This window comes from Acanthopagrus latus, chromosome 10, assembly GCF_904848185.1.
Source record: "Acanthopagrus latus isolate v.2019 chromosome 10, fAcaLat1.1, whole genome shotgun sequence".
Taxonomy (NCBI): Eukaryota; Metazoa; Chordata; class Actinopteri; order Spariformes; family Sparidae; genus Acanthopagrus; species Acanthopagrus latus.
This window is the reverse complement of record NC_051048.1, coordinates 73,694-97,500: the sequence shown is the minus strand read 5'-3', so window position 1 is coordinate 97,500 and position 23,807 is coordinate 73,694. Positions and strand designations below refer to the sequence as shown.

General features: G+C 44.9%; 1 protein-coding gene across 2 annotated transcripts in view; it reads left to right on the top strand.

Annotated features, from left to right (window-relative positions):
* LOC119027583 (phosphatidylinositol 4,5-bisphosphate 3-kinase catalytic subunit alpha isoform-like) overlaps nt 1-23,631 on the top strand; it is a 27,796-nt gene extending 4,165 nt beyond the window's left edge. The window contains exons 2-28 of one of the 2 annotated variants that reach the window (XM_037112935.1): nt 2,539-2,663; nt 2,860-2,963; nt 3,054-3,216; nt 3,316-3,525; nt 3,685-3,752; nt 4,175-4,303; nt 4,506-4,559; nt 7,075-7,184; nt 7,271-7,412; nt 7,571-7,656; nt 8,800-8,905; nt 10,927-11,079; nt 11,177-11,308; nt 14,744-14,868; nt 15,086-15,167; nt 15,285-15,449; nt 16,428-16,531; nt 16,689-16,788; nt 17,058-17,129; nt 17,240-17,346; nt 19,056-19,177; nt 19,324-19,402; nt 19,489-19,659; nt 19,786-19,903; nt 19,974-20,125; nt 20,226-20,374; nt 21,052-23,631. In XM_037112935.1, the coding sequence (XP_036968830.1) occupies nt 2,579-2,663; nt 2,860-2,963; nt 3,054-3,216; nt 3,316-3,525; nt 3,685-3,752; nt 4,175-4,303; nt 4,506-4,559; nt 7,075-7,184; nt 7,271-7,412; nt 7,571-7,656; nt 8,800-8,905; nt 10,927-11,079; nt 11,177-11,308; nt 14,744-14,868; nt 15,086-15,167; nt 15,285-15,449; nt 16,428-16,531; nt 16,689-16,788; nt 17,058-17,129; nt 17,240-17,346; nt 19,056-19,177; nt 19,324-19,402; nt 19,489-19,659; nt 19,786-19,903; nt 19,974-20,125; nt 20,226-20,374; nt 21,052-21,176 (3,213 nt within the window). In that variant the 5' untranslated portion in view covers nt 2,539-2,578 and the 3' untranslated portion in view covers nt 21,177-23,631. Of the gene's footprint in view, nt 1-2,534; nt 2,664-2,859; nt 2,964-3,053; nt 3,217-3,315; nt 3,526-3,684; nt 3,753-4,174; nt 4,304-4,505; nt 4,560-7,074; nt 7,185-7,270; nt 7,413-7,570; nt 7,657-8,799; nt 8,906-10,926; nt 11,080-11,176; nt 11,309-14,743; nt 14,869-15,085; nt 15,168-15,284; nt 15,450-16,427; nt 16,532-16,688; nt 16,789-17,057; nt 17,130-17,239; nt 17,347-19,055; nt 19,178-19,323; nt 19,403-19,488; nt 19,660-19,785; nt 19,904-19,973; nt 20,126-20,225; nt 20,375-21,051 lie in introns of both variants that reach the window. The other variant, XM_037112934.1, reaches the window with a different exon arrangement.
* Nucleotides 23,632-23,807: the final 176 nt, after the last annotated feature.

The following is a 23,807-nucleotide window of genomic DNA, read 5'->3' as shown; positions in this document are numbered from 1 at the left end:
TCTATATGTATGCATTGCATTATACATTGAAACAAGGTTATTTTTAAAGGGCCATTTCAACACTTTTCAACATTCCTTTGTGTTACTTCCTCCAAGAAATACATGGGACCACAATTCTTCAGTTTCAGATGACTTTATTCTTCTCCTTCGTCATAAACCACCATAAGTCAACGTTGAACTGTTAAATACATAGCGTATAATTTTAAGACAAAATTTGTATTTGACAGAAATACAGAATATAAACACATATGCACGATACAACGTGACAGAAATAAATGTACCTCGCTGGCTGCGCACAACCAAAAGGTAATGAGTCCACTTCAGAAATCTTTTGAGCAGTAAATGTCTCTGCAAACTTAAGGTTCAAACTCATTTTCAGAGGCTTTCACCCTTCTCCTGCTTCTTAACTTTTTTGTTCACTCTTTTTTTCCTGAGTGACGTGTTGTGATCAAATTCGTTCCACTTGCAACTCAGGTTGAAAATAAGTTCCTACTCATTCAAATAGTTCAAAATAAAAATAATTATCCATAAAAGTAAACAGTACAAAAATAAATTATATAAAACAAATCATTAAATAATTACGTAAATAATATTTGTGCCAGTTAAACTTGTTTTTAATATGCCTCATTAAAAACCCCATTAGATTATTTAAATTCTTTTTAAGAAACCAAGGTTGAGAACAGCTGCTTTACTGCATGCTCTATGAACAAAAAAACCCCTAACAAAACAGACCATTATTCAATAAGTTATTTATTAAATATTCAAAAGAAATTACGCTTTTGTACTTTTTTTTTAGCACACTTTTCATCTTTCATCAGTTTTCCTGCCTGGCTTAGGTGGAGAATTATCTATTTGCCCCGAAACTCCAGGGGACACAAACATGGCAATTGTCCTTCAAAAATAAGACCACAGTTCAACACGAACAAACATCTTAATTAAATATACAAATAGGACCCCAGTTCAATATGAACTGAAGATAAGAGCAGAGTAGCTTTAAAGCAGGCGTGTCCAAACTATTCCATAAAGGGCTGGTGTGGCTGCAGGTTTTCTCTCCTACCAAGCAGCAGCACACCAGACCTGAACCATTTAATAAACATATATAGTCTTCAGAAACTTGATTGTTCAACTATGTGCTCTTGACTGGTTGGAACAAACACCTGCAGCCACACCGTTCACACTGGTTCGGTTCTCCAATAATACAGCCCTGATACTACCTCCATAAGAGGATCAGGGCCGGAGCGAAATTTCACTCCTCACCGCCTCCGATAGATTCACACTGAGACGGAGGCGGAATTGGTGTACTAAAGCCACACCCAAAAGCCAGTGTGAATGTGGCTATTGAAACGATGTTGATTAATTGTAGGGCATTTAAACAATAAAAAAATATCATCTATACTACACTGATTCAACAACAGTTTTTCAAACGTTGAAATGTTAACTGTGATTAAACATTACATCAACATGGATTTTTCAACCTCAACCAAAAATAACCATTCTGACCAAAATCCAACATTGAATTAATATCTTTTGCTATCCGGGGGTGTGTTGATGTTCAGGTAAAGGTGTGTTGATGTCCAGGTGAAGATGTGTTGATGTTCAGGTGAAGGTGTGTTGATGTCCAGGTGAAGATGTGTTGATGTTCAGGTGAAGGTGTGTTGATGTCCAGGTGAAGATGTGTTGATGTCCAGGTGAAGATGTGTTGATGTTCAGGTGAAGTTGTGTTGATGTCCAGGTGAAGGTGTGTTGATGTTCAGGTGAAGGTGTGTTGATGTTCAGGTGAAGGTGTGTTGATGTTCAGGTGAAGGTGTGTTGATGTCTTGGTGAAGATGTGTTGATGTAAAGGTGAAGGTGTGTTGATGTTCAGGTGAAGGTGTGTTGATGTTCAGGTGAAGGTGTGTTGATGTCTTGGTGAAGATGTGTTGATGTAAAGGTGAAGGTGTGTTGATGTCCAGGTGAAGATGTGTTGATGTTCAGGTGAAGGTGTGTTGATGTTCAGGTGAAGGTGTGTTGATGTCTGGGTGAAGGTGTGTTGACATCCAGTTGAAGGCGCCCTTAAACAAACTTCTTACAAAGATGACTTCCCACATTGCTCAGTGTAACTGATGTTCCTCTCAAGAACCTTTCAAGCAAACCGACTCGATGGTTCCAAGATCAGACCACCATGACCCTGAACCATCCATGAGTTCCACTGCAGACAGGACTGTTGAGTGTAGACGAGTTCTCCCTGCAGCTTCAGAGGGAACGTCTTACTTTTTCAGCAGGTTGGAAACAAAAGATGAGACTTTAGTTTTTGACAAGCTGCAGACAACTGGGCTGGACTGATCCAGACTGGACTAGTCTGGACTGGACTGATCCAGACTGGGCTAGACTGGACTGGACTGATCCAGACTGGACTAGTCTCGACTGGACTGATCCAGACTGCACTGTACTTATGTCCAGTATGTTCAGTACTTGTACGTGTTTTGAGGGTCATTATGGCCATAAACTGTTTCCCAACAGGTTTAAACTGTCTGTTGCTCTGTCCTTCTGTCCAGGTAGCCCAGCGACGAGGTAAGGCAGCGTATGGTTGGTGGTTGCCATGGTGCCAAGGCCGTCGTCAGGGGAGCTGTGGGGGCTCCACCTGATGCCCCCCCGCATCCTAGTGGACTGCTGCCTACCCAACGGTACGGTTCTGCTCTGACTTCACTGTTCTGTATTTTTATCTTCGGCTCTGTCATATTTTGTTGCCACTGTTTCAGGGATAATAGTTCTGTTCTCTTGTTACGTTTACATGGTTCCAAGGATAATGGCTCTGTTGTCTTGTTGTGTTGCCATGGCTCCAGATATGATGGTTCTGTTGTCTTGTTGTGCTGGTTTCAGGGATGATGGTCAGTCTGGAGTGTCTCAGAGAAACTCCTCTCATCAGCATCAAGCAGCAGCTCTTCACTGAGGCCAGGAAGTACCCGCTGTACCACCTGCTGCAGGTACGTCACTGTTTGACCTTTGAATCTGCCACTTCAATCTGTTATTACTTGTACTAACAGTGGTTTAATCTCTGCTCTCTGATCTGCCAGGAGGAGTCATGTTACATCTTTGTGGGCGTGACCCAGGAGGCAGAGAGGGAGGAGTTTTATGATGAGACAAGGCGACTGTGTGACCTGCGACTGTTTCACCCAATCCTGAAAGTCATAGAGCCGCTTGGCAACCGTGAAGAGAAAATTCTCAACCGGGAAATAGGTAACACACACACCTGGCACACGTGTCATCACCTGTCATCACCTGTAGTCTCCTGTGTGGGCTGCAATTAGTCTCAGACCGAACCGCCCCTTTGTGCAGGGTTTGCCATCGGGATGCCGGTGTGTGAGTTCGAGATGCTGAAGGACCCGGAGGTTCAGGACTTCCGGCGCTCCATACTGAGCGTGTGCAGAGAGGCCATGGAGGAGAGGGAGGGGGGAGGGGCCCACAGTCAGGCTCTGTACGTTTACCCCCCTAATGTGGAGTCCAGCCCCCAACTGCCCCAACACATCTACAGCAAGCTGGACAAAGGTAATGCCTGAGTCTTACCAGCAGGGGGCTGGAGACAATTGCATCACAAACTGTGAAGGAAGAGTCTGAAGACATTATACTAACATGAGACATATACCTGTCTGTCTCTGTACCTGTCTGTCCCTGTACCTGTCTGTTTCTGTACCTGTCTCGCTGCAGGGAGGTTGATTGTGACCATCTGGGTGATTGTGTCTCCATCTAACTCCAAACAGAAATACACTCTGAAGGTAAAGCTCCGTAGGTTTGTGTCACTTCCTGTTAGACGACAGGATGCTTCGACTTTTTTTAGGATGATGATGTCACCTGTGTGTTGCCGATGGAGACATACCTGTAAACAAACAGCTTCACATGAAATTAGATTTGTTTGTCTGAGTTCCTAAGCTCAGTACTCTGTACTTTCTACAGACTGTTTTATCCTGTTTTGTTCTCTTCAGTTTGAATGTTGCTGCTTATAAACAAGCTTCTGTTTGGCGGTTTATTTTGGTAAAGGACTGGTGACAGGTGAGGTTGTCTACCTGCAGAACTCCAGTGTGACTAAATCATCTTTCTGTTTTCTTGTAGCTGTCAGTTGCCTTCAGCCCAAACTGGGCTCCTCTGTAGCTAGAACGAACAGAACCTCCAGGTGTTCTGTATGTGTGTCTGTTTACAGGTGAGTCATGACAGTTTACCTGAACAGCTGATTGCAGAGTCCATAAGGAAGAAGAGCCGATCGATGCACCTGTCGCCTCAACAGCTCCGCCTCTGTGTCCAGGAGTACCAGGGACAGTACATCCTTAAGGTACACCTGTCTGTCCGACTCACCTGTGCGTCTGTGTCCAGGAGTACCAGGGACAGTACATCCTTAAGGTACACCTGTCTGTCTGACTCACCTGTCTGTTTGTCTCACCTGTCTTTCTGTGTCCAGGTGTGAAAGGGACAGTAAATCCTGAGAGTACACAACCGGCTGCCTGTCTCACCTGTCTTCCTGTCTGTCTCCTCAGGTGTGTGGCTGTGATGAGTACCTGCTGGAGAAGTATCCTCTCAGTCAGTACAAGGTAACTGCGTCACTCTGAACATACAAAGCCAAACCATTAACAAGCTCTTCCCTACTACCTGTCTCACATCGGACTAGCAAAGCGGGCTCACAGTCAAAAAATCCAAGACTTTTTCCATGATCCCGCTAACACCAGGGATATGTGGCAAGGCATACAGACAGTGGATTATATCTAGAGCTCGAGTCTGTCAATAAAGATAACATATCTACAACTACAGGATTGGAAGGAAAGATGCTGCCACCACCACCGCCGCTGTCTCCGCCTCCGCCGCTGCTGCCACTGCTGCTGCCGCCACTGCCGCTGCCGCAGCCGTCCTTCTACTTCCGGCTTATGACCCAGGGAAAAAAATCTCGAGCCTGTGCAGAATGCAAAATCTGATCCAATGGATGGTATACATCCAATAATTTAGGTGTTTTAATCTGACTATGAGAAATCCGATCCGGTCTGATTTTAGTCAGTCTAAGGTGGATACACCTTAGAAATACACCTTAAAAATCCGATCATAGTTGGACTAACCCAGTAATTCAGTTTTATTGAGTGTCATATAAACACACTGACTGACAGACCACGGTCAGTGCAGTCAGTCAGAATACCTCCAGTGTCATCACCCTCGGCTGTGTCCTGCGACCCTGCTGTTCACTCTTATGACTCAGGACTGCGTCCAAAGGGCAACCACCAACCACAAAGTTTGCAGATGACACAACAGTGGTGGACCTCATCAGGGATGACCATGACCTGGCTTATAGGGAGGAGGTGGAGCAGCTGGTGGCCTGGTGTAGCAAAAACAACAAGAGATCGTTGTCGAATTCAGGAAGAAGCAGCACCGCCACACTCCACTTCTCATCAACAACACAGCTGTGGAGCTGGTCAGCAGCATCAAGTTCCTCACCTGGTCTGTGAACACTGCGGCTCTGGTCAAAAAGGCACAGCAGCGTCTGCACTTCCAGTGAAGGATGAGGAGAGTCCTCCTGCCTTGCCCATCCTCACGACATCCTACAGGAGCACCACAGAGAGCATCCTGACCAGCTGCATCTCCATGTGGTGTGGAAGCTGCAAATCCTCTGACTGGAGGAATGTGAGGACAGTGGAGAGGATCAGTGGGACTTCTCTCCCCTCCATTCAGGACATTGCTCCCAAGTGCTGCATGTCCTGAGCTGGGAATATTATCAGAGGCTCCTCTCACCCTCACTGTTTCCTGTGCTGGCCTCTAGAAGGAAGTTCTGTAGCATTCGGTGCAGGACCACAATGCTCTGGAACAGCCCCCCCCCATGTCTTCAGACTGCTGAACTCTCAGGGTTTATTCTGGATACCTTTCCTCAAAATATTTGCACTACCTAACTCCAAGGCTGCATTACCCAATGGGCTTTGTGGCCACAGGCCCAGGGGCCCACGTGCACCTGGGGCCCAGTGAAAAAAAAAGACATGATTTTTGTAGATTTAATATTACGGGGGGCGAATGGTGAATTTAAGTTGCACACAGTGAAAGCACTACACCGTAGTGCTTGGTCCCCTCACTCCCGGGGTGACTGTCGACCAGGGCGGAGTGTCCTCAGTGCACCCCAACTGTGTTGTGTCACAAAAAATGTGGCAGGGGTCTGCGGCAATGTTGGCATCCCACCTGTCATCACATTCAAAGGCTGCAACAGGCGACTAATCAGACCGGGGTGAAGTTAGTTTTATGTTGGGTCTTTGGTGGATATTAACTCTGGTCCAGCCGCAACTTTACTGAGGTTCACCCAGTGTGAGCAGTAGGAGGAGCCTCGTGCTGAATCCCTGACAACTGATTTAGGGACTGTCATAAAATTATTTAGCAAAAATATTTTTATACAAAATGATAGCAGTTTTTTCAATATCTTCCATTTCATGTGGCCCAGTGACTCCAAACCAGCAGCTGATTGTATTAGTAAACTGGAGAAATGAGACACAGCTTTTTTATTAAACTCTAGTGCTTCCTCGATTTTATATAAATATTAATATGCAGAAATTATGATTTGTTTTTAATAGACTCTGTGTCATGTGGCCCAGTGTCTTCTGAAACAGATTCTGTTTCCATTAAAAATACATAATAATAAAGAAAATAAGGGTAAAAAAGTTCTCTAATGCTCAAGAGGTTAACATATTTTCAAGCAGCAATATCAACTTCTTTTGTATCATATTTTGTATTTTGTATCGTCTTAAATTCTGATTCTGAAATCAGATTAATGAAAATGATTTTTTAAAATTTTTTTTTAAACCTCACCAGTAGTATCCATTTAAAGGGTTATTTTTCAACATTTTTCTTTCGGGGGGGCACTTGTCAGGATGTATCTGTTTTTGACATTTATTACTCTCATTGTGGTATTTATTTTAGATAAACTTTAATATCCTAATCCTATGCTGAGCCCTGAAACACAATTTTGTTCGTTGTTTACTTGTTTCACACTGACTGACAATAAAGTCGGTCTCGGTCCAAGTCCAAGTCTAAGTCACTGTCTGTACCTGTCACACTGTCTCACCTTCACCTGTCTCCCTGCAGTATATCCGCTCCTGTATCATAGTGGGTCGTCTTCCTCACCTGATGCTCGTCTCCAAAGACAGTCTCTACTCTCAGCTTCCTGCCTCTGGCTTCGTCACACCTTCATACAGGTACAACAGCCAATCAACACTTCTGACACATGTATAAGAGTCAATCAAGAGCAGGTACCAGGTAGAGGATGTTGTTTGTGTTGCAGTCGTCGCACTCCTCAGCCATCTCCGTGTCCCGGAGGAGGAGATGGTTCTCCTGCTCGCTCACTGTGGGCCTTCAACACTCTGCTGAGGGTCCGACTGCTCTGTGCCACCTACGTCAACGTCAACATCCGAGACATCGACAAGGTCCGGTCCGGTTCTGTTCTCCTGTTCTTATGTTGTCATCAGTCAGACTTCACATTCTGAGTCTGTCTGTATGTCTCTAATGACTAATAGTGTGTTGAAATCAGTGTGTAAAGGTTGCTGGTGTGTGTGTGTGTGTGTGTGTGTGTGTGTGTGTGTAGATCTATGTGAGGACAGGTATTTATCACGGTGGAGAACCGCTTTGTGACAACGTCAACACACAGAGAGTCCCCTGCTCCAACCCCAGGTAACACACACACACACTGAACACCAGTGTTGGGCAAGTTACTGAAAATTAGTAATTAGTTACAGTTACTAGTAACTTCTTTTAAAAGTAATTGAGTTACTTTACCAATTACTGTATATCAAAAGTAATTAGTTACTAGGGAAAGTAACTTTTAAGTTACTATTATGTCTGCTTTTTAAAAGTAAATATGAACAATGCTGAACAGTCAAACACAATAAACATCATTTTCAGAGCTATTTATTGTAGCCAACAGGGCAACAGGCCTTCAGATCAAGCTGCAGTATAACAACTGTCTCAGTCATTTAACACAGCTACTCTCTGATGTGGACAGGTTCTCTACACCTGCACATAAATCACAACTCAGCACTACATTTTTGTCTTTTTTTTTTTTGACGTCCGAAAAGTAATGTCCATACTTCCAGGAGAGAAAACTCATTCTATCCGCACTGTCGGCCATGCTGTGGTTTAATGCTTACTGATTGATTAGATTGGTGTATTATTGCATCACCATAAGGTCCTGCAACGTTAGATCTGAAGCAGCTAAAGTAGGCCTGTCTGTTGTTGTAAGAGCGGTGTAGTGAGGTGTGTGTGGGCGAGCGAGAGAGAGGGAGCGTGCATATGTGCAGTAGGTGAATGAATGAGGAAGGAAAGTGAAGCAGGTAACAGTAGTAGATCGAGCAGTTAATGTACAGTATAGGCTGCAGTTTGGCTGTGAATAAAGGCAACCGCTCCTCCAGATACAGCAAAGCTCCCTGGTATTATTTCCCGACCAGCTTAACACGTGAAAGTGGTTCACCCCGAAGGTAAACACAAACTTCGGCCCTGGAAGAATCATCTCCCCTGTACTTCCCGACCACGGTCCAGGAGCCGAACAGGATGGTGTAACACTGTCTTCTTGTCTGCGAGCGTTCATTTTTCATAAAGGAGATTAACACAAGTAACAAACTCATTTAAATTTCAGTAATTGTAATTGCGTCACTTGATTAAAAAAATATTTAATTACATGCTTGTACAGTACACGTTACTTTGTAGCGTGTTACTCCCAACAATGCTGAACACACACACTATCACACACTAAACACACACTGATGATACACACTGAACACACACTGTGTGTCTGTCTTTCTACTTGTCTGTGTCCAGGTGGAACGAGTGGCTGACCTACGACATCTACCTTGCTGACCTCCCCCGCTCAGCCAGACTCTGCCTGTCTATCTGCTCGGTCAAGGGACGGAAAGGAGCCAAGGAGGTATACCTGTCTGTCTCTCAGGAGCAATGTCCTCTGGCCTGGAGGAACATTAACCTGTCTGTCTCTCCACCTGTCTGTCTCTCAGGAGCACTGTCCTCTGGCCTGGGGGAACATTAACCTGTCTGTCTCTCAGGAGCACTGTCCTCTGGCCTGGAGGAACATTAACCTGTCTGTCTCTCAGGAGCACTGTCCTCTGGCCTGGGGGAACATTAACCTGTCTGTCTCTCAGGAGCACTGTCCTCTAGCCTGGGGGAATGTTAACCTGTCTGTCTCTCTACCTGTCTGTCTCTCAGGAGCACTGTCCTCTGGCCTGGGGGAATGTTAACCTGTCTGTCTCTCTACCTGTCTGTCTCTCAGGAGCACTGTCCTCTGGCCTGGGGGAACATTAACCTGTCTGTCTCTCAGGAGCACTGTCCTCTGGCCTGGAGGAACATTAACCTGTCTGTCTCTCAGGAGCACTGTCCTCTGGCCTGGGGGAACATTAACCTGTCTGTCTCTCAGGAGCACTGTCCTCTAGCCTGGGGGAATGTTAACCTGTCTGTCTCTCTACCTGTCTGTCTCTCAGGAGCACTGTCCTCTGGCCTGGGGGAATGTTAACCTGTCTGTCTCTCTACCTGTCTGTCTCTCAGGAGCACTGTCCTCTGGCCTGGGGGAACGTTAACCTGTCTGTCTCTCAGGAGCACTGTCCTCTGGCCTGGAGGAACATTAACCTGTCTGTCTCTCAGGAGCACTGTCCTCTGGCCTGGGGGAACATTAACCTGTCTGTCTCTCAGGAGCACTGTCCTCTAGCCTGGGGGAATGTTAACCTGTCTGTCTCTCTACCTGTCTGTCTCTCAGGAGCACTGTCCTCTGGCCTGGGGGAATGTTAACCTGTCTGTCTCTCTACCTGTCTGTCTCTCAGGAGCACTGTCCTCTGGCCTGGGGGAATGTTAACCTGTCTGTCTCTCTACCTGTCTGTCTCTCAGGAGCAATGTCCTCTAGCCTGGGGGAACATTAACCTGTCTGTCTCTCCACCTGTCTGTCTCTCAGGAGCACTGTCCTCTGGCCTGGGGGAATGTTAACCTGTCTGTCTCTCTACCTGTCTGTCTCTCAGGAGCACTGTCCTCTGGCCTGGGGGAATGTTAACCTGTCTGTCTCTCTACCTGTCTGTCTCTCAGGAGCAATGTCCTCTAGCCTGGGGGAACATTAACCTGTCTGTCTCTCCACCTGTCTGTCTCTCAGGAGCAATGTCCTCTGGCCTGGGGGAATGTTAACCTGTCTGTCTCTCAGGAGCACTGTCCTCTGGCCTGGAGGAACATTAACCTGTCTGTCTCTCAGGAGCACTGTCCTCTGGCCTGGGGGAACATTAACCTGTCTGTCTCTCAGGAGCACTGTCCTCTAGCCTGGGGGAATGTTAACCTGTCTGTCTCTCTACCTGTCTGTCTCTCAGGAGCACTGTCCTCTGGCCTGGGGGAATGTTAACCTGTCTGTCTCTCTACCTGTCTGTCTCTCAGGAGCAATGTCCTCTGGCCTGGGGGAATGTTAACCTGTCTGTCTCTCTACCTGTCTGTCTCTCAGGAGCACTGTCCTCTGGCCTGGAGGAACGTTAACCTGTCTGTCTCTCAGGAGCACTGTCCTCTGGCCTGGAGGAACATTAACCTGTCTGTCTCTCAGGAGCACTGTCCTCTGGCCTGGAGGAACATCAACCTGTCTGTCTCTCCACCTGTCTGTCTCTCAGGAGCACTGTCCTCTGGCCTGGAGGAACATTAACCTGTCTGTCTCTCAGGAGCACTGTCCTCTGGCCTGGAGGAACATTAACCTGTCTGTCTCTCAGGAGCACTGTCCTCTGGCCTGGAGGAACATTAACCTGTCTGTCTCTCAGGAGCACTGTCCTCTGGCCTGGAGGAACATTAACCTGTCTGTCTCTCAGGAGCACTGTCCTCTGGCCTGGGGGAACATTAACCTGTCTGTCTCTCAGGAGCAATGTCCTCTAGCCTGGGGGAACATTAACCTGTCTGTCTCTCCACCTGTCTGTCTCTCAGGAGCACTGTCCTCTGGCCTGGGGGAACGTTAACCTTTTTGACTACACAGACATTCTGGTTTCGGGTAAAGTGGCCCTCAGTCTTTGGCCGGTCCCTCATGGTCTTGAGGACCTTCTGAATCCCATCGGAGTTGCTGGTTCAAATCCCAACAAGGTACATGTCCCCTCTCTCTACCTGTCTTTCTTCAGTCTGCCTGCCATCATCATGAAGACATGCGACTGATGAAATGATTGATCATGTCGTCCTGTAGGAGACTCCCTGTGTGGAGCTGGAGTTCTCCTGGTTCAGTCAGACCGTCGTATTTCCTGACGAGCAGCAGATAGAAGAACACGCTAACTGGACCATTAGCAGAGAGCTGGGCTACAATTACTGCCACGGACTGGTAACTTATACTTCTGTATACACTGGATATGAAAAGTCTACCCACATAACTTACTCCAACACGAAACAGAAACACAGACCCAAAGCAATGAAACTGTTGGGAAGATGTTTACGGAAACAACGAGCAGAAACAACAGTCAATAAAATACATGACCCAAAAACAAACCAGCCTAAATATGAATGAAAGGAAATTGAAAATATTTTTCCCATCAAGTGCAGCTGAACTCACAAGCAAAGAGGACTGATTTGCTAGCAAAATGGTCATATGTTTTTACTTACAAATATCAGTAAAGTTGAAGAAATATGTTCTCATATTTTTTTTTTTCAATTGCAACCTATTCTGTTTTTCACATGTTTATGCCTACCTCAGAGGCGGCTTTTGGAAAAGGAGGAATAGTACACCTCCATTTTAGAAAAAACAGGCCGGCACATTGCTGCCCTTACTTTGGAGCAAATGTGCCGCCTTTTCTATCTAAAAAAAGGCAACAAATTGTTGGAAAATGTGGTTTGTTCTCAGGATATAAAGTAAATATACTCAAACTCAAATTCTCATGTTTAACTGCTCAAATCAGGAACTGAAGGAATGGAAAACAAACTGGGAAATAAAAATCAACCAAAAATCTGGACATAAACACAACTAAGGACCTTTCCAAATTATATAGAAGGAACTATGAACATATTGACAAAAACATAAGCGAAGTTATCAGCAGATGGTTCGTGTATCCATGTCTGTTACATGTGTTCATATCTCTGCCTGTAGATAGACCAGAGGACCAGTGTTTTAAATGGGATCATCAGGATTAGTGTGGGAGGTAACCCAGCTAGAATATGTTCCACCACACTACAACTATCTGAAGACAAAGATTCATGGCACTTCTGAATCTGAAAGAACATTTTCATGCTGCGCAACTGCACCACTTAATTTACTGCTGTAATGAAGGTTATGTAGTACATGGAAAGATACTGAAGCTTCTGCATTAAAATACCAAATTCCAACAAGTACTGGGGAAACAGAGACTTACATATAAGAGGAGTCTGATCTTAACCCAGTGGTGTCCTACGCTTTAGAAATATGGTACTCCACATTGAAACCACTAACATTAGGAAACAGGACGACTAACATGGATTGCTGCTGATGACAAATTCATACTAAGCAAATTTGATAACAGATTTAATCATTGGGCAGAAAATGGATTTGTAGCCAGCTATTAAAAATGGTGAAATTCAGTTTTCAAGAAGTGAAAAACACGCATGATCTAACTGATCAGCAGTTATTTAGATATCTACAAATGACAGACTATTACATCAGAGATATTAAAACGAATGAGGATAAAATACATCCAATCATAAAGCTACTTGTACAAACTTATAGCAGTGCTGTCCTGAGAGCTGTGTCAGTCTTATATGGTTATTTAATGACTCTAGAATAGAATCAATATTACATGTTAAAGCCAGATGTGAAAGCAAACTGGGTGTGGAGCTCCAGAGGAGATGTGCTGTGATATGTGGAAAACAAGCCTGATGACAACACAATCACTGAGATGGAGAGAATTTGATTGGAAGAATCTAATCTGTTATTTTATCACAATGTTGTTGTTGTCATTGAAAACTAAATACAAACTGTAAAATTTTAAAAAGTCAACACAAACCCTGCACAGCCCTCTTCAGATCACCCACAGGTTTTCAGTCGGATCAGGTCTGGCTGGACCATTCCAAAACTTAAATCTTCTTCTGTTGAAACCAATCTTTTGTTGATTTGGATGTATGCTTCGGGTCGCTGTCATGCTGAAAGATAATGTTCCTCTTCATCGTCATCATTCCAGCAGAACCCTTAAGGTTTTGTGCCAACACTGACTGGTATTTGGAACAGTTCATAATTCCCTCCACCTTTACTAGGGCCCCAGTCCAGCTTAAGATTGATGATGCTGCCAGCACCACGCTTCACTGTGGGTCTGGTGTTCTTTTTGTGATGTGTAGTGTTGTTTTTGCACAAAAAATACCTTTTGGAATTATGGCCAAAAAGTTCAACCTTGGTCTCATCAGACCATGACACATTTCTGCACATGCCTTTGGGAGACTTCAAATGTCTTTTTGCAAAATTGAGCTGGGCTTGGATGTTTTTCTACATATGAAAAGTCTTCCATGTTGCCACAATATCCCAGAGCCCAGACATATGAAGAATACTGGAGATTGTTTTCACATGTACTACACAGACAATACCTGCAATAAATTCCTGCTGCAGGCCTCTCGCAGCCTCCCTGACCAGTTTTCTTCTCGTCTTTTCATCAATGTGGGGGGCTGTCCAGTTCTTGATAATGTCACTGTTAAGCCATATTTTCTTTACTTGATGGGAACTGTCTTTACTCTGTTCCATGGTGTAATTAATGCCTTGAAAATATTTTTGTACTCTTCTCCTGACTCTAACCCTTGGTCTGGTCTGTAGTATGGGAGGTCAGGAAGCGATGCAGCAGAAACAAACCTCCCTGAGCAGAAATGGGCAAAGATTCTTTTAAATTAAGTTAATGCTAAACAGTTAATGTTAATGTTATATCCATGAGTGCAACATTAAGTTGTAGGCTTTCTTGTACTCAGCTGGTACACAGATTAGTCTGTCTGGTCTTGCAATCTTGGGTGACTCCTCTGTCAACCAGTGGTGGATGTTTTGTTCTCTGGTGTTTCTGCAAATTTCTTTCTGAGCCCCGCTCATGTATTGAACCATGTGCCCAGCTATCCTAGACACTATGATGCTTGATAGGAGCTTCCATGTTGTGCAGAGGCAAGTTATAGGCTGGTAGTTGGATGGGATTTCCTTCTTCTGGGGATTCTTCAGGATCAGGACTGTCTGGCCTTCAGTTAACCAGCAGCTGGATCATTTGTGCTGCCAGGTGTTCATGAAGTCCAGTCAGCTTCTTAAGCCTGCTGGTATGGATCATGTCGGGGCTCGGTCCAGCTCTTCACACTTGACATCTGTTTCTTCGATATCTGTCATTGTGATGGTAACTGTGATTGATTTAGATTGCCGTGGTCCGCTCTTAGTTGTGCTGGCCACTGAACATTATGTCTTTCTAGTATTGTTCAGTCTCCAGCCTGGTTGAGTCAGTTCCCATGTTGTGTAGTGTCTCTTCAGGCTTGTTGCTAAGGCTGTGAGTCTTTGTGTTGCCTTCTCCAGTGTGTCAGGCATGGACAGGTTATTGCACTTCTTCAGACACACCTTTCTGCACTTCTGATAACTGGCTAACGTCTCTCCACTTCTTTGATTTCACTGACTGTTGCTGTGGTGTATATATGCCTCTTGGTCATGGACTCAATAGGTACTAAGGTATTAAGTGCTGCATTCACATCCCTCAGCACTTTCAGAGGGTACTTTATCACTCAGCTGTTGTAGTCGGCACTGGAGGTAACAGGTTTCCTAACCCTTACCCTGTCTCTCCCTCAGAGCAGTCGTCTAGCCTGTGACAACAGTGTTTCAGCAAGTGATGCAGAGCAGCTTCGGTCTCTCTGCTCCAGAGATCCTCTGTATGAGCTGTCGGAGCAGGAGAAGGACTTCCTCTGGAGACACAGGTGAGGGGCGGGACTTAACGCAGAGACACGAGTGAGAGGCGGGGCTCAATGCAGGCTTAAGTTATACGTTCATACAAAAAGATAGTATAAGAAGAAGATAAGTAACTGAGTCAATCATTCTATAAATGTCTCTACTGGTCTTTATCTGTTTTCACCTGTCTACCTGTTGTATTGTCTACCTGTCTGTCTACATGTCTACCTGTCTCTCTCTCTGCAGACATTACTGTGTAAACATCCCAGAGTCTCTTCCTAAACTTCTTCTGTCTGTCAAATGGAACTCCAAAGACGAGGTGTCCCAGGTACACAACATGATGTCAGAGTGAGGCCAGTTTCTGTTTGTGTTTACATTCATCTAATCAGCCACCTGTCTGTCTGTTGGTCTGTCTGTCTTCCTGCCTGCCTGTCTGCCTCCTCAGATGTACTGTCTGTTGAAGGAGTGGCCTCTGATGGAGCCTGAGTCGGCTCTGGAGCTGTTGGACTGTAACTTTCCTGATCCGATGGTCAGAGAGTTCGCTCTGCGCTGCCTGGTTCAAGGACTGACGGACGACAAGCTGTCACAGTACCTGCTGCAGCTCGTACAGGTGAGTTTACGCCCTCAGCCCCAGGTGAGTCACCTGGAGCAGGTATATTTCAGCTTCAGGTTCATGGTCTGTTTTAAACATTTATATTAGGTTTCTAGGGGCGGCTGTGGCTCAGTGGATAGAGCTGTCGATGAGTGATTGGAAGGTCACTGGTTTGAATCCCGGCACCGCTGGGGCGGAACTGAGCTACAAGTCAAAGCGAAAGCAAGATACTGATCATCATAATCCAGGGTGCATCCTGGCCTTTGCCCAGAGAGATAACTGGGATTGGCTCCAGTAACCCCTCCAGTAACATCCCTGAGATGAGATGAGTAGGATTCTGTGGAAAAAAATTCAATACACTTTTAGAGAAACAACCTCAAAAATGGGGAAAGAACCCATAAATAACTGACTCACTCTGACTGTGAGGCAAGCCAGGTTTATTTGTATAGCACAATTCACACACAAGGCAACTCAAAGTGTTTTATAGGGGCATAAAAATTACATCAAAAGAAATTAAAGTTGGAAGACGTCAAGAAACAAAACATTAAAACAAGTTAAGAAATGGGAGAGTTGGCTAAAGACAAAAGTTCCTGGATCAGACCTTTTATCTGGATCAACACCAACAGTTCATTGGGTCTATACTGGGCTGAGACACATCCTCCATCCATGTTTTGTAGAAATATATATAGTAGTTTTGTGTAATCCGGCTGACCAACAAACCAACAGTGTCACAGTCACACACTGATGGTGGTAGCGGCCATGCAAGGTGCCAACTGCCCATCAGGAGCTCAGGATCTTGCTCAAGGACACTTTGACATGTAGGCCAGGGGAATCAAACCAGCGACCTTCTGATAACAAGATGCTGGCCCTACCCCTGAGCCACAGCCACCACAGTTTTATTCAGTTTACTTTTCTTTGCTGCATGATTTGTTTTGTCTTTACGTTTGATGTCAATAAAGCAAAATCAAATTGAAAATCTACATTTTGTGTTTGCAGGTGTTAAAGTACGAGATGTACCTCGACAATCCACTGGCTCGTTTCCTCATCAAGAAAGCTCTGACCAATCAGAGGATAGGACACTTCTTCTTCTGGCATTTGAAGTGAGAAACATGAAGAATAAAGGAACAGTTCACTAAAACCTATGGACTTTGTTTTGATGTACTGCCTGTGAACTGATGGATCATTAATTAATGAAGTGAATTAGCTCCAGATGAACTTGTTAAAGTTGATTTAGACCAACAAAAACTCTGTTCTCAGGTCAGAGATGCACAACAAGACGGTGTCCCGACGCTTCGGACTGCTGCTGGAAGCTTTCTGCAGAGCCTGTGGCATGTACCTGAAACACCTTAATAGACAGGTGAGCACTGAAACACCTGAGTAGACAGGTAAGCACTGAAACACCTGAACAGACAGGTATGACCAAATACACCTGAACAGGCAGATGAGCACTGAAACACCTTAACAGACAGGTGAGACCTGAAACACCTTAACAGACCTGTCACTCTGCTCTTAATGTGTCAGACATGTTCATTAATGAGAAGCTGCTGCCATCTAGTGGCTCAATAATGCAACGTGTGTGTGTGTGTGTGTGTGTGTGTGTGTGTGTGTGTGTGTGTGTGTGTGCAGGTGGAGGCAATGGACAAACTGGTGAATCTGACCGACACGCTGAAACAAGAGAAGAAGGATGAAACACAGAAAGTAAGAAAAGTCACAAAATGTTTTAAAGAGTCTCCTCTCTCAGTGTTGAGATGCATCTGTTCTGTGATTGGTTGATAGTGAAGTGCTGCTGTTTTGTGATTGGTTGTCAGACACAGATGAAGTTCCTGGTTGAACACATGTCTCGACCAGATTACATGGAGGCTCTGCAGGGATTCGTCTCTCCTCTGAACCCTGTTCACCAGCTGGGCAGCCTCAGGTAACAAAACCAACAAACTAACTAACAATCAACCAAAAAACTAATGATCCAAATATTATAACTCATATTTATGTATGTAATAGGGCTGTCAATTAATTAAAATAGACAGCAGAGTTTCACAATGCCGTCACTCAGAGCTAGACAAGTAAAGTGCTCTGTTGTTGGTTGTATAAATCAACATCAGTGCCTATATTCTGTCCCAGCTACAGAACAACAGAAGAGACAGTGGCTGCATTTCATATTTTAAGACAACGTGCCGGCTGCATGTTGTGTTAGCTTGTGTGTGTGTGCTTACCACTTCACATCGGACTGCTTCAGTAACGAGGGTCAGTACAAAGCTGGCTTTGCCTCAACACTGACCCTCGTAAAAGGATCAGTACCAACCATACCGGACCCAGCAACTGCACCTGAGCCACAGGTAAGTGTCACCACGGTTTGATAGTATTTACAGTTGCCTACGTGTAACGTTATAGTGAAGTCAGCTGGAAACTGGCTAACTAGTTAGCCCCACTTCGGTCTCAGCTGAGTTGGAGACAAACACAGCTTTCGCTAGCTGTTAGCCATTAGCTACATGGTAGTAACTGTAACAACACATAGAACAAACAAACATTATTCAGACACACTAACCATTCTGAAACGTACTGCTGCAGCCACAGAGTCTGTATTTCTTCAGGAGCCTCTCCTTCTGGGTCCCATTCTGGGTGAAACTGGTATGGGTGAACGACAGCATCTCATTAGCGCATGCTACCGCTAGTATAAGAGGCATCATCTCCCTGACGGGGGCGTGTAGCAGGCATGGCAGGCGCTGACAGACGGAGTTCATTAGCATTTAAATGTGCAGGCACAGAAACAGCTGGTCTCAGGAGAGCTCAGCAGAGCGACTTTTAGCCAGCTGAAACCCAGGACCATGGATGGGTTTGGGGCAATGCATTTTGGATAGTGTTGATGGACCTCTGACAGCTGTATGAAACTGATGAAAAACAGTATGATGGGACCTTTAACACTCTTTTCAGCATGTGAGTAAACAAATCTGCTTTATGTTTAAATCTACTAAATGTTGTTTATTATAATAGCAATGATCCAGAACAACAGAAAAGGTCCAGAACATTCTCCAGAACACCCTCAAAGGTTCTGAACGCTCCAATAATATAATGAAAGTATAACATGACAAACTGAAACCCAACAAGCATTAACAGATGGACACTGAGCTTAACGTGACAGTCTCAGCAACACAAACACAATATAGAGACACTGAATACTATAAAGGTTCAGCAACATGTCCACCAGCCTGACAGCTGCAGACACAGTCAGACAGTTTGTCTCATGGAGAGTTACTTCTGGCAGCTTTGAAGCTCAACTTCATTAAGACTCTTTCTTCTTTCCATTTCTGCTGGAGGAGGTTTGATTCTGCTGCATCGCTGCCTGATGTCCTGAACTAATAAACATTAACTCATAATGTGCGTTAATCGCCTGTCGAACATTTGTGTTAAGAAGAACTTGCATTATTATCATGATAACTTTGACAGCCCTTTTATATCTGTGTGTGTATATATATATATATATATATATATATATATATATATATATATATATATATATACACACAAAATAATAAATGCTTCATTTTTGGATAGGGACAGTGCACACATTAATGCACATTGAAGACATCTCTGTCTGTATATATGTATATGTATATGTTGTGTGTGCAGGCTGGAGGAGTGCAGGATCATGTCATCAGCGAAGCGCCCCCTGTGGTTGAACTGGGAGAATCCTGACATCATGTCGGAGCTGCTCTTCACCAACAATGAGATCATCTTCAAAAACGGAGACGGTAGCTAGCTCAGTGCTAACCAACCCAGTGGTTTCAGTAGAGAGTGCTAACTGTGCTGAGTGGGGAAGTCTTCTCAGGCATTGTGGGTAATGTAGTGTGTAACCTGTGTGTGTGTGTGTGTGTGTGTGTTTTTGGGTGTGATGCAGACCTGCGGCAGGACATGCTGACTCTGCAGATCATTAAGATCATGGAGAACATCTGGCAGAACCAGGGCCTGGACCTGCGGTGAGACCCTGTGACATCATCAGTGACTGTGGCTGTGACGTCATCACACAACTGGATAACTCTGTGTGTGTGTGTGTGTGTGTCAGCATGCTGCCGTACGGCTGCCTATCCATCGGGGACTGTGTGGGTCTGATCGAGGTGGTGAAGAACAGTTTCACCATCATGCAGATTCAGTGTAAAGGCGGCCTGAAGGGGGCGCTGCAGTTCAACTCCAACACACTGCACCACTGGATCAAAGACAAGAACCGGGGAGAGGGGTCAGTACCTGTCTGTCTCTGTACCTGTCTGTCCGAATACCTGTCTGTCTTTACCTGTTTGTCTTTCTGTACCGGTCTGTCTGTCTGTTAGACCAGTCTATCTGTCTTTACCTGTCTGTCCCTCAGGTACGACCGGGCCATCGACCTGTTCACCAGGTCTTGTGCAGGTTACTGTGTAGCAACTTTCATTCTGGGAATCGGAGACAGACACAACTCCAACATCATGGTGAAGGAGAACGGACAGGTGAGCTACTCCTCCACACACCTCCACCTGCACTGTCTGGAGCCTCGACTAACTCCTCCTCCTCCTGTAGCTCTTCCACATTGACTTTGGTCACTTCCTGGATCACAAGAAGAAGAAGTTCGGGTACAAGAGGGAGCGTGTCCCCTTTGTCCTGACGCAGGACTTCCTCATCGTCATCAGTAAAGGAGTTCAGGAGTCGACCAAGACGAAGGAGTTCGAGAGGTCTCACCTGCACCTCACCTGTCTAATGCTGCTGCTCCTGTCTGGCTCTCTGCCTGTCTCACCCTCTGTCTACCTGTCTGTCCACCTATGTGTGTGTCAGGTTCCAGGAGATGTGTTACAAAGCTTACCTGGCCATCCGTCAGCATGCCAGCCTCTTCATCAACCTGTTCTCCCTCCTGCTGGGCTGCGGCATGCCCGAACTGCAGAGCTTCGACGACATCGCCTACCTGAGAAAGACCCTGGCTCTGGGTAAGACAGACAGGTAGAGAGACAGGTAGACAGGCGGGTAGAGAGACAGACAGGTAGAGAGAGGGACAGGCTAAACACCTAGCTGGAAGATAACGAGATGGAAGTTTGTGTCTTGTATTATTGGCTGTAGATGAATTTTGTATTGATTCACATCAAACTGTCAGAAAACCGAACTGAACATTAGCCACACCTACAAACTATGTGTGTGTGTGTGTGTGTGTGTATGTGACTCTCAGTTAGGGTCTCTGTGTTTATTCCTCTGTGTGTCTGAGATCTGAATTAAAACTCTCCACCAACAAGAGAGGTGGAGATCAGTGGTGAATTATCTGAAGGGAAGCAGCAGACAGCTCACAGCTACTTGTCACTCAAAGAGGCCACGCCCCTAATTATTCAGCCTTAATATGAACTAAAGCAGTGACTATAAAAGGTGTCATGAGCAGGTGTATTATCTACAGAGGTTGTAAACAGAAGTTTAAAATGGGCTCTTATGGGGATCGACTCACTGTTGGAGCCTCGAGTGGCCACATGAGGAACTGCAGGTTTTTACTTCAGTGTTTTACAGCCTCAGAGGACGAAGTTTGATTTTACCTCATTAATTATGTCTATGTGTCTGTCTCTGTCCACCTGTCTGTCTCTGTACACCTGTCTGTCTGTCTCTCCACTTGTCTGTCTCTCAGAGAAGAGCCAGCAGGAGGCATTGGAGTATTTTACCAAACAGATGAACGACGCTCATCATGGAGGCTGGAGCACCAAGATGGACTGGATCTTCCACACCATCAGACACATGCCCAACGAACACTGACACACACACACACACACACATTTATACACAACACACCCATTGATATACATTTCTATATAACACATATTCATACACAACACACACTTTTATATACAACACACATTTATATACACCACACATTTATACACAACACACATTTATACACAACACACATTTATACACAACGCACAAATTTATATTCAAACCACACATTTATATCCAACGTACAAATGTATACACAACACACATTAATACGCAACACACATTTATATACAAACCACACATTTATATGCAACACACACATCGAGTGAGGGAAGGATGGAGCGTGAGATTGACAGGCCGATTGGTTCGGCAGCCGCATTAATGGTCGTTGTATCGGTCTGTCGTGGTGAAGAGAGAGCGGAGCTGAAAGGTGAAGCTCTCGATTTACCGGTCAATCTACGTTCCTACCCTCACCTACGGTCAGGAAGTTTGGGTCATGACCGAACGAATAAGATCCTGGAGTGGCCAAAATGAGTCTTCTCCGTAGGGTGGCGGGGTGCTCGCTTAGAGATAGGTGAGGAGCTCTGTCACCTGGGAGGAGCTCGGAGTAGAGCCACTGCTCCTCCACACGCCTTGGGATCCTGCCGGAGGAGCTGGAGGAAGTGTCCGGGGAGAGGGAAGTCTGGGAGTCCCTGCTCAGGCAGCTGTCCCTGCGACCCGGCCCCAGATAAGCGGAAGAAGATGGATGGATGGATGGATGGATGGACACATGTTGATATAAAGCACACAATAATATACAACAAACATTCATACTCAACACACACATTTATGTAGAACACGCATTTATATACATCACACTGAGTGAACGACTATCTGAGGGTGATGAAAACAATGATGATGATTAGTGCTGGGCGGTACACCAGTTCTCACCGAATACCAGTGTATATTTTTGTTATGATATGAATTTTTAATATACCGCCATACCGGTTTGATTACGAAATGGATGGAACGCTATGCTGCACTGCACTGTTTCAGCCTGGACCCTTTTTAATGCGCTTCTAAACAGGCATGGTGTGACTGCGAGGCGTGGTGAGGGTGAACAGTAGTGCTCCGGTGTTACGTTACGGAGAAGATGGATAGAATAGACATGGCAGTTCATCACTTCATCCGTGGATGTCAAGATGAGCAACTGGAAAGCCGCTGAGATCCGGGAGATGCTAGCTCTCCTCGGTCTCTGTAGCTGCTACTAACAGTCGCTACTTTCAAATTAAAAGCCTCCACTAGGAAGCCAGTTGTAAATTCGTATGCGGTGCAATGTAAAGCTCTTATTTTGAAGAGTAATTCGACCTGCTTCCTGTTAGCTGTCTGTGGCTTGAGGCAGCTAACGCGAGGCGCTCCGCTGCACGCTTCCTTTAATAGCAGGAGTTTAACATCGGAGTGTTTGACTGAGGAGGCAAGAATATGGGCCAGGGGTCTGTAATTAAGTAAATCTGTCAAGTGTCGCCACATTTCCTCTGATGCATATTTTGTACGTCACTGTTCACCCCAACTTCCTGCTTCACGTCACATCACATGTTTATGCCTACCCCAGTGGTGCTTTTTGGGAAAGAAGGAATATTAAACCTCCCTTTTAGACAGACAGGGCGGCAGAGCGCAGCCTTTACCTTGCAGCAAATGTGCCGCCTTTTCTATCTAACAGGGGCTAGTAATTCCTCTCTCAGCCAGTAGAAAATGCTGATTATGACACCTGATTATGTGTGAAAAAAAAAATACCGTCATATACCGTGAAACCGTTATATAATACCATGGTACACATTTTTGGTCATACCGCCCAGCACTAATGATGATGATGATCATGGTGATGTTGAAGGTATCTGTTGTAGATTTTAGCATCATGACATCATGTTGGTGGGATGGCTGTCACAGCAACATGTATCTCAGGGTCAAAGGTCAGAGGGGTTGTTGAGGATGCCAAAGGCATGATGATGATGATGATGATGATGATAATGTTATTTCTGTCTTCCAGTCGGTGCTACAGTTAGCATGTTAGCTCTGCTAGCTGCTCTAAACACAGAGAAAACTTTGTAGCTGCTTCATTCATTTCAGTCAAACTTTATTGAGTCGCAGCTGTAAATTTACAAACGGATGTTTGATAGGAGAATTTCAATGAAGCTTTATTGACACCAGCAACGTGAACACTGGTCACTGTGAGAGCAATAAAACCTCCAATAACTGATCAGTACTTTGATGATGACAATCAGAAGTCCTGACCAATAAGAAGGCAGAGTTGACCAGCTGTGGGCGGAGTCATACGGATCAAATCTGACCAGTCATGTTTAGTTCAGTTTAACGAAACAGGATTAAACTGAGTTTAAATGTTGCTTCTGTCAGAAAACATTCAAACCATCAGAAAATCTTTACATTTTTGAGTGACATACTGTTCCACTATTTCACTCATGTTCCTCAAAAATACATTTACTTTTTTATTAAAAGAGGTCATATTGTTTGTCTCATACTTTTATTTAGGGGTCCAGATAGAAAAGTTTTACATGCTTTTATAAATAAAACACATTTTCTAATATAATTCAGTACTGCTTTGCACACAGTGTCTTTAACATTTGGTTTTAACCACATAGTGAGACATCTGGCCTCTGTTCAATCTGTGATGAG